At 35.9% G+C, this 16973-nt stretch overlaps 1 protein-coding gene across 2 annotated transcripts in view; it reads right to left on the reverse strand.

Annotated features, from left to right (window-relative positions):
* LOC150096621 (transcription initiation factor TFIID subunit 4B-like) overlaps positions 1-16973 on the reverse strand; it is a 383016-nt gene that overhangs the window by 306995 nt on the left and 59048 nt on the right. For both annotated transcript variants that reach the window (XM_090407990.1, XM_090407989.1), the window contains exon 4: positions 9265-9402. In XM_090407990.1, coding sequence (XP_090264116.1) covers positions 9265-9402 — 138 coding nt within the window. The remainder of the gene's footprint in view (positions 1-9264; positions 9403-16973) is intronic.

The following is a 16973-nucleotide window of genomic DNA, read 5'->3' on the forward strand; positions in this document are numbered from 1 at the left end:
TAATACAATTCTTCATTATTATTATTATTATTATTAAAAGAGATCTCCATGGATTCAGACTCATCAAGGGAGGCCACATACTACATGCAACAGCTGCCATAATTTATCATAATTCAGAATTCATTCACACTGCTTACACTCCACTCACAATGCACAATGGCAATCTATTCCAATCATGCACCACCCTATGAGAGAAAAATCTAGCTCTCACCCCACTTCTTAGCAGCATTCATTCTCAGCTTCTAAGAATGCCCTCGTCTTTTTCCCACCCTGCATAAATTGAAAACTTCCATCAATTAAAGTCCTGTATGACCCTTTCAGAAGTTTGTAAGTCTCAATCATATCACCCCTCTTTCTCCTTTGCTAGTATCTGCAGTCTACAAATTCTCAATCTGTCTTCATAATCCTGATATGATTTTTAACACTCTCCTTTGCACTCCCTCCAATATATCAGAATCACAACAGAAACTAGACCTGCACACAATAGTCCAAGTGAAGTTTTATCAAAGCCTTGTAAAGAGGCAAAATGACATCCTTATCTTTACATGAGAATGTTCGTTTCAGCATTGCAATTATCTTTGGAGTTGTATTAGCAATCTTTGCTACATGGCCCCTGAACTTCAACTTCTCATCTACTAATACTCTAAGATCCCTAGCCTCGTCAGTTTATTCAAGCATAATCCCACCAATATAATACGACATTGGATATCTAATCATGCCGAAGTGAATGAATTTACATTTACTGACATCAATTTTCCTATGCCCACAATTCCACCTTCTTCAAATCATTCTGCAAGTACTGCATATCAGCAGCATTCCTGATTATCTCACCTATCTCTGCATCATCAGCAAATAGCTGTAAGTCGCTTGTGAAATCCTTCCCAATATCATTAATGTATAGATTGAATAACAGTGGGCCAAGCACTGATCCTTGTGGTACACCACTAGTTATTTTTTTTTTATTAATCTTTGTACTGGTATGGGCAGTACTACCCTTACCACATCCAGGCTTGATATAGGCTTAAACCTTTACAAGTGTTTTACACTATGCCTGTTCTAGTTATCATTGCAGTCATTCTCTGGTGGCAATGCCATGCCACCAGTGTGCCCTGCAGGGTCCTCAGGGAAAGAACTTTTGTATCCTTCTGCATAAGCCCAAGCTGTTTTAAGTCCTTATAACTATCTGTGCTCCATATGCCATGTAAAGAGATGGTGGCACTGGTAAACCTCGGAGTTTCCCCATGCTCCTCCCGTATCTTACTAACTAGATCTTGATTATTTTTATAGTAGTTCACTATATTATTATGGCTATAAGCTAGTGGGCACCCTGTTCCCACCACCTGGGCATCAACTACCCAAACGTCACCATCTCTTTTAATCACTAAGCTTGGCTTACACAAACCTGTGGAGGTCCTATAATGCGGTTCCACTGCGGTCACTCAACCTTTGTTCTTAAAGCAGTTGTTCAGAATGGAGACCATGGCTTCATGCCTCTGCATGCGGACCCCATGGGTGCGGAAGCAACTCTGAGCTATATGATACAATGTCTCACTGTAGTGGCAGCCAGCCCTACAGTATGAGTCGTCACTACCCCATCGAGCTGTGCGGGCTCGAGAAGGCAGGGCACTGATCCTTGTCCTGATAAGGTCAATATACTCGAACCCAGGAAGGAGTCTGGTGCCATCCCTTACCCAATCATGCTGGGGAGGCACCAGATATGACTCTTTTAAAGGAGCACCATCTACAGAACAGTGCAACAGAGATGCCCACTCGTGTTCGACGGGTGCTAACTCAATTAAGATACCCTGATAATGGGACCCAGCCTTTAGCCCGCCTAAAGTCTTCTTGTATTAATGGGCTATAGAAAGCCTCTCTGCAGATAGGGGAAGAAGATAGTTCTAACTTAGCGATTCTTGACAGCCACAGGCGTGGGATTAGCTATCTAAGCGATGGAAACCCCGAGCCCACCATTCTTCACCCATGTGTGGAAATATGCAGTAGGGATGTCAGGCATCAGTCGGAGCCATGATCTCACAGCCGAACAGATAGCCCTGTCCATTCAAGACAGTACTGAGATATATGTCTACCAAGCACCAACTTGTTGTAAAAGTGAGGTAGGAGATAGTGGGAAAGGAGAAACAGTCTTTGTTGGGGCTTAAGAGAAGCTTTCCTCAAAGAAGCGATCCCAGCTTCTAGGATAGAAAAGACAGAAGACCTTCCCTTTGGGGTGAACATGACACCGAGGTATTTCCACTCTTCCACGATGGTTAAAGCATGCAACGGCCACCCGTGCAGGGAAAACTCTATAGTCTCGATCTTAAACTTCTTCTCACAACCAGAGGGGACAAGAGCTAAAGATTAGGACTCCCCTTAAATCTTGCAGACTCACCCCCCCCCCCCCATATACCACTTTTTCATATCTGTCAGTCAGCCATCCTCTTATCCATGCTGATATTCTATAATCCAAACTCATATTCTCTATTTAAATTAAGGGGATATTAAATCCCACATTGTTTTAAAACCGAATAAGAAACTCAAAGATTGGAATCAGAGAGTTTCATGCTGAATATAGTATAATAAACTATTAAAGTATCGGCGATTACTAGCGTGAGCTAATGCAAGTAGTCCTTGTACGTAGTACAATCTCGGGCAACTCACAGCAAAGATGGTAAAGTTCTGATTGCTATTCTTGGTATTTTCCATAATATAAAATACACATTTCCTAGGAAATATATGCTGTTATTACATTATGGTGGGAGGTCACTACCCAGACCAGTTTCAGCCTTTTTTGAGGTTTCATCAGTGAGTACCTAGACCAAATTAATACCAACGGGTATAGCGAAAAGAACTTATATACTCTGCTATATGAGTTGTCAAAAAAGGTGTCCCATTTAGTTACTTAAATATAAGGAGCCAATAGGCTTCATTTCGGCGATATAAACATTATTTAAATTAAGGGGATATTAAATCTCATATTGTTTTAAAACCGAATAAGAAACTCAAAGATTGTAATCAGAGCGTTTCGTGCCGAATATAGTAAATAAACTATAAAAGTATCGGCGATTACTAGCGTGAGCTAATGCAAGTAGTCTTAGTACATAGTACAATCTCGGGCAATCCTCGCAGCAAAGGTGGTAAAGTTCTGATCACTATTCTTGGTATTTTCCATAATGTAAAAACAAATACATTACATTATAAAAAACAAACAAATTCCTGTGGAATCTTCCCTGTTTTGAGACTCATTTTAAACAGCCTAGTCAAAGGAATAGCCAGTTCAGATTAACACTCTTTTAGCACACACACGCTGATATCCCATGAGTCCCTATTGCTGAATTCTTACTCAGTTTGTGCAACAGCTCTAATAGCTCGTCCTCATATACCGGAGTTTCTTAATCGTGAAAAGGTAGCAATGAGGTCAATGTCGCATATACCAAGTTGATAGCTTTTAACAAAATGGGCATTCAACAGTTGAACAACCTCTTCTGCACCCCTCACACCATCTGCATTCAGAAGAGTTATTTTTTCATCTTCATGCTTTCTTTTACTTGCAGCATATTGACAGAATACTAAACACTGTGTAAAACTAGCTAAACAAAAGTCATGGGAGGACTTTGGCAAGAATATAGAAAATAAATATCAAGAAGGTGGCAAAATATTCTGGAGGTTGTTGAAGAAGCTTAAGAATGGAGGAAAGAGTGCTGTAAAAGGAATTAGAGATGATAAAGGTGACATGAAAACGGGAGAAAAAGATATCCTTGAAGTATGGAGTAATTACTTTGAAAAACTGCTAAATGAAACAAGCAGTGATGACAGCACAGTGGTAAAAAACACTGACCAGGCATGCAGTCAGGAATACATATCCATACTTGAAGTAGAAAAAGCCATCAAAGGCTTGAAACGTGGAAAGGCAGCAGGAATAGATGATATTCGACCAGAAATGCTGAAGTATGGTGGTATAAGAGTCTTACAGTGGCTGCACTGCATAGTTCAGAAAGCCTGGACAGAGGGACGAATTCCCGATGATTGGAGTAGAGCTCTCATAGTACCCATATATAAAAAGGGAAATAAAACTGCATGTGAGAATTACAGAGGTATTTCCCTACTGAGTGTTCCTGGCAAGATCTATGCAAGTATACTTGAGAAACGGTTGAGAAGAATTGTGGAAGAAAAGCTTGGTGAAGAACAAGCTGGATTCAGGCCAAATAGAGGATGTCAGGATCAGATCTTCACTTTACGACAAATAGTCGAGAAAGCATGGGAATATAACAAAGATCTGTATTTAAGTTTTGTCGATCTGGAAAAGGCATATGACAAGGTGCCACGAGAGAAGCTATTCAATACGCTGCAGTTATATGGTGTCAATGGGGCATTATATCAAGCATTACTTAGTCTTTATTTGAGTTGTAAGTCAGCAGTTAGAATTGAAGGAAGTACAGGAAGATGGTTTAATGTTAATTCTGGTGTGAGACAAGGTTGTACATTATCCCCTCTGTTATTCATTATCTATATGGATCACATTATGAAGGAAAGTGGTATTAAACATGATATCAAAATTGGAGATGTTAATGTCAGCTCGTTGCTTTATGCGGATGATGTTATACTTCTAAATAAATCTGCTACAAGATTCTCTGACTAAATTGAATAGCTGTTGTAATAGATATGGTATGAAGGTCAGCAATAAAAAGACAAAGACAATGAAAATAGGCAGAATCATTGAAAATGTCAACTGTGTTGTGAATGGAGAACCTGTGGAACAAGTAAAACATTTCTGCTATTTTAGGCATCATTTTTACTGAAGATGGTAAATTAAATATAGAAATAGACAACAGAATCAGCAAAGCTGGTATGGTGGGAAGTCAATTGAATAAATTCATATGGAATAAGAGAGAAATTAGTCGGAACACTAAATTAGCTGTATACAAGACAGTGTTCAAACCAGTTTTAACTTATGGATCTGAGAGCTGGGTCAGAAGTAAAACACTTGACCAAAGACTAGAGACCACAGATATGAGAGTCCTGAGAAAGATTAGAGGCATGAACAGATGGCATCAATGGCAATATCATATTAAAAACGAGGATATTAGGAAAGAACTTGACATTGTCAGCATCCAGGAATGCGTTAGCAGAGCTAATCTCAGGTGGCATGGTCACTTAAACAGAATGGGCGAGGAAAGATTAGCAAAAACAAGTGTTCTCTGCCAGGTTGGCAGCAAAACGACCTAGAGGAAGACCAAGATATAGGTGGATTGATACGGTACAAAGTGCCTTAGACGATAGAAATATAAGATCTGATAATGTTGGAGTCTTGACAAGTAACAGACTGATTTGGAGGAAAATTGTAGATAGGAAATTAATAATGATGTAATTTTTTTCATGTAGTACTATCATATCCTGTACACCACTTGAGGGTACATGGCAGGAATTTGATGATGATGATGGCTCTGAAACAATGTCAGATGGATGGCAAGTGATGTTATATGACACGCACCAATTTGGGGGTGGGGAATTAGGTTAGACTCAACATAAACTATTTTGGAAAATAAATGCTTCAACTTCACAAGTTTTATTATTGTAAAGTTGAAGCGATGGAATGTGTGTAATTTGATCCATTAACACTGAAAATAAAATTGGATGGATATAATTGTGGGTGCCATGGCTGTATGGCACAAATGTTGGATAGTGCTTGGGATGATATTTATGGCTTCCCTTGATGAGTAAGGACTTATTATTATTTGCTACAACACCGAGTCCTTACTCATCAAGGGAGGCCTTAAATATCATCCCAAGCACTATTCAACATTTGTGCCATACAGCCATGGCACCCACAATTATATCCATCGAATATTATTTTTAGTGTTAATGGATCAAATTACACACATTCCATGACCAGGTAAGAAATAAACTAATTACTAGTTGTTGCATATCTATTTTGGGCTGCCGTGTCGTGATTAACAGGTTACTTCATAGTATGACTGAGTGCTCTCTAAAGATGAAATATATGCATTCTATCCTCACATTGGTCATATTCCATTATCACAAAATCAGTGAGAATTGACAAAATAGGTATTTCTAATCACGATCATTCCCCAATAGATGCAACAAGTAACTGGCATTACAAAAATGTAACTGATGATAAAACCAAAACTCCTTTTCTGATTTTTTTTCCTTTTTTGTCAAGTAAAAATTCCATTCATCATGGACAAGCATATTTTTAAGACATGATTATAATTAATAGATAGGTTGTCAGTTGTGGGTTGTAAACCAATAGAGGAATTGCCAAACAGTCATCTAGGTTAACATTCAAGTTACAGGATTACTTTATTAGTCATCTGTCAAAAAAACTGATGTTATTTGCAAAATAAAATATTTAAAACTAATTCAAAATGATATATAATACTGAGTTCTGACATTACATTCTGGTTTACAAAATAAGATTACAAGACACAGAGACACAATTTATGAATTTTTCTCCTGATATTGAATTTAAAGATTGTAACATGCATCCCGGCTACTTCTCAGATTTCTACTCAGTTTATCATTTGAGATTCTTACTTTCCCTTCACATGTGCAGAAATTAAGGAAGTCCTGATGTTTATTTAAAAAATATGCATATATAGGGAGAAAAGTTTTATCAGCAAATCAAAAGGAACAGCAATGAGTAGTTAATCCTATCTAACCATATTTCTACATGATTTACTGGAAACAATTTTCTGCAAATATTTCCCCATCCATCTCATTTCTGGTATTATTTCATTTGTGTATTTACCATCTAGCCTACTTGTAGTTCTGAAAATGTACAGCAGATCTTCCTAAGAAAGATAAATATTAGAAAAGCAAATTTAGTGTAAAAAGAGATAAAGAATGGTTAACTGTTCTTAAGCACATGAATATAAATATGAAAAATGACCTTTCTTCGAATGTCTATAATTTATTCACCATTAACAAAATACTAAGTCATTATACAGTATACTCAAACTAGATAGCTATTTCATATGTTAAAAGGTGTTTATTGCAGGAACTGCTCATATCTTAAAAAAATTAATCTCTGCCTTTCCTTTCATCTCTTCTGAAATTTTCTTCGGAAAGAAAGATGGAGACGTTAAAGCATGTCTCTTTCTGGTGCTAACAGAATTCCATGCTCGTGTGGCCTTAATTACTATGAACAAACAGATCAATCTGCTGAAATGAGATATGAAGAGCAAAGTGAATTACGTTTAGTTTCAAGATCATGAAAAGTCAGAATTAGGTGACCATTGCCCAACTAACTATAATATTAAATGGTGGTCAGTGGCAAAGGGCACTTCAGTTAATAAATTTCCAAGATTATTCAGAGCACCTCACAAGATATTTCCTACATCAATCTAACTTCAAGAAGTCCACATCAATTTCTTATATCTCGAAAATAAACATTTAACTTGCTTTTATAACAACCAATTAAGTGAATTTTACACATAATTATCTGTACATACTTTTTGAGAGAGAGAGAGAGAAAGAGAGATAGATAGCTTTCTATTCCAGCAGCATAATTATGTGATTTGATTTTGTTTACAGACATGTTACAAAAGAGAAATCAGTGTTTTATTCTGTTAAGTTTATTGCAATACTGGTATGGCAACATAACATTTATTGTAAGAAATAATGCATATCTCTATAGATAAACACTGCTACTCTCCTAGTTCATTCATGCTGACACTAAGCAACTTGCCAATGACTTTCCTAAGATATGGAACAGCCAACAAAGCATTGCTAAGATGTACAAACTTAAATTAAGGTTGGTTAATTTGGATTTATGCTCAAAGCAACTCATGCTATGTGGCGAGTGTATTGTGTGTGTTAACTGCATGCATCCTAATGGCTGGTTTATCTATTTTACAGGATGAAAAATTCTTCCACTTTCGTACGAGACTGGCTAACACATATTCACTTGAAATGCCCTGATAAAGGTTCTTCGCATCCTAGATGCGATTCAAACCCAGGTCTTTCTAACAAAAGGGCATTGTCGAAATCAACTGAGCTATGAAGACTCCCTTAAAGAAATCCCAAGAAGGTATTTCTTAGCAAAATAAATTCTCACTAACATATGTTCGAGAAAAAAAAAAAAAAATCATTAATCACATGTTCTTTTTGAAAACTTTAGTCTACACTTCAGCTTTATGATGTTTACAAGAGGAGAAGCTCATTGGATGCAAGTTGATTTTACTTGCTATATGATTCTTAACTGTGAACATAAAGATGTCTTTTTCAAAGAATGAAGGAAATTAAAACAATAATATATTCATGTTGGAAGTTTTTCCACTTGGTTGTACTATAAATTGAAGATGCCAAGCAATTATATTCTTGGTTTAATCCTTTATCCAAGTGTAATGAAACATGCACCTGCAATAAATTCAGGACTGGGCAACTCATATATAGAAGCTAATGACTTCACTTCATTTGCCTTAGTATCCCATAATGCAAAGCACATATCCTTAACAGACATGTATAATGCTATGACATTATGGGAAGAGTCACTACCAAGAAGTGATTTTGACCTTTATTGAGGTCTCATCAATGGGAGCCAGACCCAGAAGTCATATTTCCATATATGAGTAGCAAAAAGGTGTCCCACCCTATTATTAAAAAGTTCTGGATTAGAGATGGATGTTGGAAGTTTTTCCACTTGGTTGTGCTAGAAATTAAAGATGTCAAGAAATTATATTCTTGGTTTAATCCATTATACAAGTGTAAGCAAACTATTTAGGTGCAAATATGACTTCTGCATTACTTCCACCTTGGTATCACTTCTGGGTCTGGCTCCCACTGATGTGACCTTAATAAAGGTCGAAACTGCTCTTGGATAGTGATCCTTCCCATAATGTATAGCATTATACATGTCTGTAAGGATATGTGCTTTGCATTATGGGATACTAAGGCAAGTAATGTAAAGTCATTAGCTTCTATATACGAGTTGCCCAGTCCCGAAATTACTTCAGGTACAAACTTGTTTGCTTACACTTGGATAAAGGATTAAACCAATAATATAATTTCTTGGCATCTTTAATTTATAATAATATATTCAATTATTAATGATTTTAAACAGAAACAAATGGTCAGCAATGATTATCAAGTGTGTAATGTAACAGTCACACTAAGCACAAGACAAAACATTGTTACCTGTTCAAAATCAAGTCTTACTCAGAAGGCTAAAATGATGTCTGAACAACGTTAGAAATTAAGCAACTCACTAACTCTATATTATCAAACTCTTATTTAAAAACTGCTCACCTTAACAGCTACAGTCTGCTGCTGATTTGTAGGTTGTATTATACTTGGTGTACTTGGGCGAGAAGTAATGGTATTCAGTCCAGATGAACCAGTATGTAGCACAGTACCTACCATTGTCTGATGAGCTTCAGATATGTTCTTAAAAAACAAACATGACATTTATTTTTTGCAATCTTCCCAGTAGTGAGAAATTCATTCTAATAAAAAAAAAAAACATTAACATTTAATAAACTAAACCTAAACAAAAGTCACGGGAAGAAAAAGAAGTTAAACATAATGAAGGCAGCAAAATGTTTTGTATATGAAAATCTTAAATACTGAGGATGAGTACTATAAAATTTTGAAAGTTTTTTTTCGCTTGGTTATAAAGTAAAGATGCCAAGAAATTATATTCATGTTTAATCTTTTATTCAAGTGTAAGTAAACAAAGTTTGAACATCAAGTATCTTCACGACTAGATTACATGTATATAGAGGGTAATGACTTCAATACTTCTCCTTAATGGTATCTCCACCTTGATATCGTAAGGAGGCTTACACACACACACACACACACACACACACACACACACACACACACACACACACACCAAATGAACTCATGAGCTATACCAGTGGTAGCTAAGTTACTTCCTAGCTGGACAGGTCAAGAGGTGGGTGCTAGGCTAAGAGAGATACCCTCCAGGGTAGAGGTTTTGAATAAAGCTGGTTACCTTAATAGTAAAAAATCTCTAACTTAAATGCTTCGACTGGAAAATTCATTCGACAGAAAAAAAAAAGGATTATAACCAGGAAAAGATAAAAGATTAGGCTCAAACATTTTAAACATAGCCATGTGGAATGTAAGAAGTATAACAATGAAAGAATTAGCAAAACTAAAAATATTAAGATAGCCATGAAACAGAAACAAAAAATAAATTAAAGGGAAGAAAAAAAAAAGTTATAGACTGTTTGATTATGTCTTAACAACTATTATTTTTCAGGAAATAAATTATAAAAGATGTTATATTTCAGCAACGTTACATTGCCATCAGAGATTGCAAAAAACATATGTGCATGCAAGCACTAACACTGCAGGCAAATGAGGATGAACCTAAGTCAGGCCTAGAGTCCTAAACGGTTTCGCCTAGCAGGCTAAATTGGGTAGTCTTGGTCATTGGGCTGAAGACCTTAGGATGAATGCTTCTCAAATTTGGGGCAGTCTCATGCATCCAAATTTGTTGAGTAATTTGAAGCAATAATTTCAGCTCTTATTGGCCACCAACTATATTGTTTTGTTCCAATTTGTGCAATTAATTTTGCTCTCTAGCTTAATATATCTCTTAATGATTTATAACCAAATAGAAAGCAGACCTCTAGCTTTGATGTAGTATGATTTTTTTTCAACCAGAGGTCAGGCACGTCATTTTAGTGGTTGACCAAATTACTGTGACTTAAGCATACCATGTAAATTGTAACGTAGCTTGTTTCTTTGCATAAATGTGCATACTCCAGTTAACTTTAATATGAAGGTCAAAACATCAAGTGATTATTCTGGTTTATATTAAAAACTTAAGATTTACTACAGCACAGTTTCCATATTTTTTTAATAATGAAATTTAATAAAGTTTAATGTCACTTTCTTTCATAAAGTGACCACATAGACGATGAATAGTCAAGTTAATACGCACTTTCATCTGATTTATTGACTTCATCAATCTTTCCATACCTGTTTCAATTTTAACCACTGAAGAACAACTAATATAGAATATATACTGCTTGATATAATGTCTTATTTACACCATATAATTTGGCATTTTGAACAACTTTTCCCTTGGTACCATGTCATATGCCTTTCCCAGATCTCTACAACTTAAATACATATCTTTGTTTCCAATGATTTTGCAACTATAACTTAATAGTGAAAATCTTATCATGACAATCTATGGCCTGAACCCAGCTTATTCTTCTCCAACTTCCATTCCACAATATTTTTCTCAGTCTTTTTTTAAGTATGCTTGCATAAATCTTATATCGAACACTAAGTCAAGATATACCTCTATAATTCTCACATTCAGTTTTATTTCCCTTTTTGTAGATTACTATTATTATTAAGAGAGATCTCCAGGGAGTCAGACTCTTCGAGGAAGGCCACATACTACACACACCAGTTATCATACTTATTCTTGAATTCATTCACACTGCTTGAACTCACAACATCCAATGGCAATGCATTCCAATCACGCACCACCCTCTGAGAGAAAAATGTAGTCCTCATCCCCCTTCTTAGCAGCACTGATTCTCAGCTTCCGAGGATGCCCTCTTGTCCTTACCCACTCTCCATAAATTGAAATCCTGTATGACCCTTTCAGAAGTTTGTAAGTCTTAATCATATCACCTCTCTTTTTCCTGTTTGCTAGTGTCTGCAGTCTACAAATTCTCAATCTGTTTTCATAATCAGCATTGCACAATCCTGATATCATTTTTAACACTCCTTTGTACTCTCTCCAATATATCAGAATCACAACAGAAACCAGGAGACTAGACCTGCACACAATAGCCCAAGTGAGGTCTTATCAAGGCCTTGTAAAGAGGCAAAATGATATTCTTATCTTTACATGTGAATGTTCATTTTAGCATTGCAATTATATTTTGAGTTGTATTTGCAATCTTTGCCACATGGCCCATGAACTTCAACTTCCTATCTACTAACACTCCAAGATCCCTAGCCTCATCAGTTTCTTCTAGCATAATCCTACCAATATAATACGACATTGGATATCTAATTACACCGAAGTGAATGCCTTTACAGATGGGTACTATGACAGCAGCTTTACTCCAATCCTCCAACGGAGCCTTCTGAAATTTACAACACTATAAACTGAGCATTTCTGGTCAAATATCATCTACTAAGTGCTTTTCTACATTTCCGATGGATTTTTCTACAGATATGCACCCTGATAACATTCCTCTTGAATGTTTCTACAACCATGCAGTCACTGTTTGTTTCATTTAGAAATATTTCAAAGTAATTACTCCAAACATCTAGAATATCTTTATCTTCAGTTTTTGAATAACCTTTACCTCTGGTTGTTTTTACAGTACTTTTTCCTCCATTTCTAATCTTTTTCAACAGCTGCCTGGATATTTTCCCATCCTCCTGATATTTATTTTCTTTGTTCTTACCAGTTTTTCCACAACTTTTGTTAATTAGTTTTACACAGTGTTTCACTTTCTTTGTTGACTTACTTGCCAGGAACTTTCAATACGCTTTCTTCTTTTCCTTGTCTGCATCTAGCTTCCTGAGTCTACCATGGAGTTCAGACATTTTTTTTTTCTCTCCATCTTTCAATCTCTCCATCAATTTAGTGATGAAACATCACTAAATTGATGGAGAGATTGTCTGCAAACAAGAACCAAGGGTAAGTCCTTATTTCCAAATTCTTTTTTTTTCTTGAATAATATTTGCATATTTGAGTCTACAGTTTTCAGTCTGTCTACAGCTGAGTAGCTTTGAAAGCTACACAACTTCATTCCTTAAAAAACTTTCTTGCATGCTTTCCTTTTTTTTTAAATATGATATTCAATTTTATCCTACCCAAAATTAAGGTGATAGATTCTGATTTTGAATCATCTGTTTACACATATCCTGAACCAGCATGATTGTCAGCCTAGTTGATGTCCAACAGAAATCACACAGGCACTTAACTGTTATCAGCTTTGCTCTTTTTCTCCAAATTTTTCCAAAACATTTTTATAAGTCTGGTAATCATTTCCTACTCTGCTGTTTATATTTCTAACAAGGACCAACTTTTCTTTGTATCAGCTGCCTTCTTTAATGCCTAGAATAATTACTACATTTCTTCCTTAGAAGAGACTTACACAAGACCAAGAACAAATGTATCATTCAGTTTTAACTGAACCATGACACAATTTGTGCCATGTGTTTCCTGGCACATCCTGAATTTGCCTACACTCTACTTGATACTGACCACCATTCAAGAAGATTCTCATCATACATGGCACTTAAATATTATAACTACTCTGATCGTTTATTGCATGAATATAATGCATTTTGGTTGTTGCTTAGAAAAACCTCCCCTCTCTTTTGTCTTCTTTGTTTCTGTAACAACTATTATGTCAATATGGTACTTATCCAATTCTTCTGATAGTTTCATTTTTTCACTGATGCTTCTTATGTTGACAGTAACCAATCTTGAATTCTACTAATGTTGACTTGGGATTTGTCCTAGTAGCTGACTTTTTGCTGTTTGTCCTAGTTTCCTGATGAAAAAAATAGGGTCTTGGTTCTCCCTCCCCCCACACACATCTGACATCTGTAGATGCCGTGTGGTCACTCCTGTACCTCACTGGGTTTTGGGAGTGTCTTCTTCTAGAATGAGTGGTAGGGTTGCAGATTCCCTTTCTGCATAGAGTTTGCCCTACAAACTCTATGTGGAAAGGGAATGTATATGTCATAAACATCCATGCCCAGGGCAGGATTCGAATCCGCTGCCTTTTGGCTGGAAAGCAGACACGATAACCATTCAGCCAACCAAGGCCAGCTAGGTCTTGTTTAACCATGTAAATGTCCCAGGCAGTATGAATTCTATCAGATAATACTATTATGTTATATTGTTTTAAGCCAGAATACAATTAGGTCAGCTATATCCTGAACTGCCACCCATCTTTGTTCATTTTCAGTATCTAGGTAGATTCAGGTATCCAGTCATTCAACTCTGCAGTTTACTTTAAGTAGATATGTTATACTCCCTAAATCAATCAATTTTATTTATTTTATTACTATTATTAATTTTATTTTATTAATTAAACTGAATAACTACCATAATAAATTTGGTATGAAAATCAGCAATAAAATGGATTATTGATTTGCATGCTTTTTGGTTTAATGGCAAAAGAATAGCCATGGTCATGCTGCATAAGTACACGTCATATATAAGTGCCATATATATGTCTGAAATCTGCATATATGTATATGCAGATTTCAGATATGAATAAAACATTTCTTAGAAGTACAAAAAGTAATAAATAAAACAGCAAAAACAGATAAAATTCAGCATAGAAAAAAGATGCAACAAGAAGTGAAAAAAAATGCAGTAAAATTCATAAAAGATTAATAAAATAAAATAAAAGATTTCTGAAGACACATATATAATAAATTAAACTAATACATAAATAATTTATATCAGATGATAAACATTAATGATCTTAGAAATTAAAAAAAAAAAAAAACGGGATAACCTCAATGAGTCTGATAAAACCTGCCCAAGTGTACAGGGTTTAGACAGGTTAGGGAAGTGATTAAAATAATGACTGCACTCGTTGATAATATGAATGATGATTAGTTTGGCATCATATGACTCACACACAGGCATGTTATCATTCCTGAATTGGAAAGTGTGTGTGAAATGACTGACCAATGCAGGGCTAAGTAAGAACGATTAACTCTTTATAGTCCACATGAAAACTAGACTGTCACAATTTAATATCAGACTTAATATGGTCTAATTAATAGTCAAACAGTTGGTTGGGTGGAATATTTTGGTAGTTCACAGAAAGAAAAGCTACATGGTGGCATGCACGAATGCCACACTCACTGTATTTAGTGGCATATGTGCTGTGTTGACTATCCCAATATCTAGAGCTTTTAGGAGTTTTTATTTGCAAGCCAAAAGGTTTTATGGTGGTCTGTTGAGTCTTGTATAGAATCTCTCATCATGGACAAAAAACTAAGTCATGTGGAGTGGTCTGGCAGAGATTTTATTTTCACTGTGTATAAAAGAGACAGATGTTGAAGAACAAGTAAAGGTAAAGTTCGAAATGCTCCAGCTACAATTCTGATGGCTTGAAGGTGAACTGGGTCCAGCCATCAAAGGGTACACTCCCTGGTAGAAACAGACTTGGAACCCATAATCAAGTTTTGATCTTATCAATGCCCTGTACAAACAAAGCAAAGAACATCTGTCAGAAGATGATTCTTTACACCCTATCTTCCACCCAAAGACATGGAAGATAGGATGCTCATTGCTTTGCAGCATTTATCTCACAAATGGCTTAAGCGAAGAAGAAAGGTAATTTTATTGTCAAAATATAAGTCCCAAGAACTAGGCTTCTGGTACAACTGGAAATGCTGTTTGTCCTAATCTGAGTCAGAATGAAGACATGGTCATCATCATGATGATATTCTACTACTGATACATTCTAAAAATATCATCTATCAGTAGTAGAATATTTCTGAAAGCCAGATTGAGTTCTGAAAAAGAAAAAAAAAATTTTTTTTTTTTGACCAGCTAGCTGGTCAGAGCAATTGGACAGTTTATTTTGGGATTTTGGATCTTTCTTTTGCTTAGGAATGGCAGTTACTGTCTTTTGCCAGGTATTCAAAAATATACTCTCGCAGAAAATTCTGTTGTAAAGTGCAGTAGATGAACCATGGATGATGACGACAGATGTTTTACTATCTAGTAATGGATATTATCTGGTCCAACAGCAGTCAGATAGCACTTAAGAAAAGTAGCTTTCATTTCTTCTTTAGTGAAAGGCCTGCTATATCCTTAGGTAACATTCAAAGAAGAGAATTTGTTGTTTTCCTGCTTTGCTTTTTTGAGCTAGGAACTTAGGAGGATAAGATGTTGCTCATGTTTAGGCAAAAAATCTCTGCAAATGTGTCGGCAATTGTTGAGTGGTGTATCAGCCTTTCATTTTCTGGATATTTTCCCTATACATCTTTGCTGTTGATGAATCTTGTTATAGAAGATTCCTTATGGCTCTGATATGTCTTGTACAGGCTTCAGTACATTTGAAAGCAGTTAGGTTTGTTGCGTGGTGTATCTGCAAAAAATGCACCGAGCTTTCTTCTGGACTTCTTTGGCTGCTGTGCAATCATCATTCTACCACAGCTTAGTGGTGGAATGATGATTAAAGTGGAGGAAGGTGATATTAATGTGGAAACCATCTACATGTTTTAGGAACTAGTTTTGGAATCTTGTATAATACACTTTGCTACATTATTCACTGCATCACTGATGGGAGATAAATTGACTGCTGCAGAAACAAATTCTGCTAATGAGGAAAAGGTGTACAAGTCAGTTATTAAAATTCCAACTGAGAGCAACTGCTATGCTGGTGTTACGTGAGACTTGCTGGAAGTGTGTAGATTGCCCAAAAGGATGGCTGTTCTTACAAATGATGGTAACATTACAGAATGCTGGATCATCACTCAGTTTAAGTTATGTTTAGTGCATGCAGAAGCATGTTACTTTATACTTCTGCAAGAGAGCCTTGATATCATCTATGGTTTGTCAGAATCCATAACAATTCCATTGTAGGAACTGTTTTCATTATTTCCTTTTGGTGATATCACCTGGCTTCCAATGATGAGATCTTTTCTTTTCATTAGTCTAGGTTTTTTTTTTTTTTTTTTTTTTTTTTTTTTTTTTTTTTTTTTTTTTTGAGAATTATGAATGGTCAGCATCTGTCATTTCCTTCTCTGCTTGGGAAAGAGATGCTGATAGAGCATTTATTCAAGGGTATGGAGTCATGTGTTTGATCCTCTTTAGTACAGGTTACATTAATGTTTTTAATAAGAGGATTTTCATACAGTGGGACCATTTTTGGCATATCTTCAGGAGTGAGTCCATACTGATTTTTCTCTTTGCCATGACAGGCAGCTGATGAATCACCACAGTTCAGACATTTAAGGCTGTATAT

This window comes from Typopeltis vanoorti, chromosome 18 (genome assembly GCF_054136105.1).
Source record: "Typopeltis vanoorti isolate ZY-2024b chromosome 18, IOZ_Tvanoo_1.0, whole genome shotgun sequence".
NCBI classification, from domain to species: domain Eukaryota; kingdom Metazoa; phylum Arthropoda; class Arachnida; order Uropygi; family Thelyphonidae; genus Typopeltis; species Typopeltis vanoorti.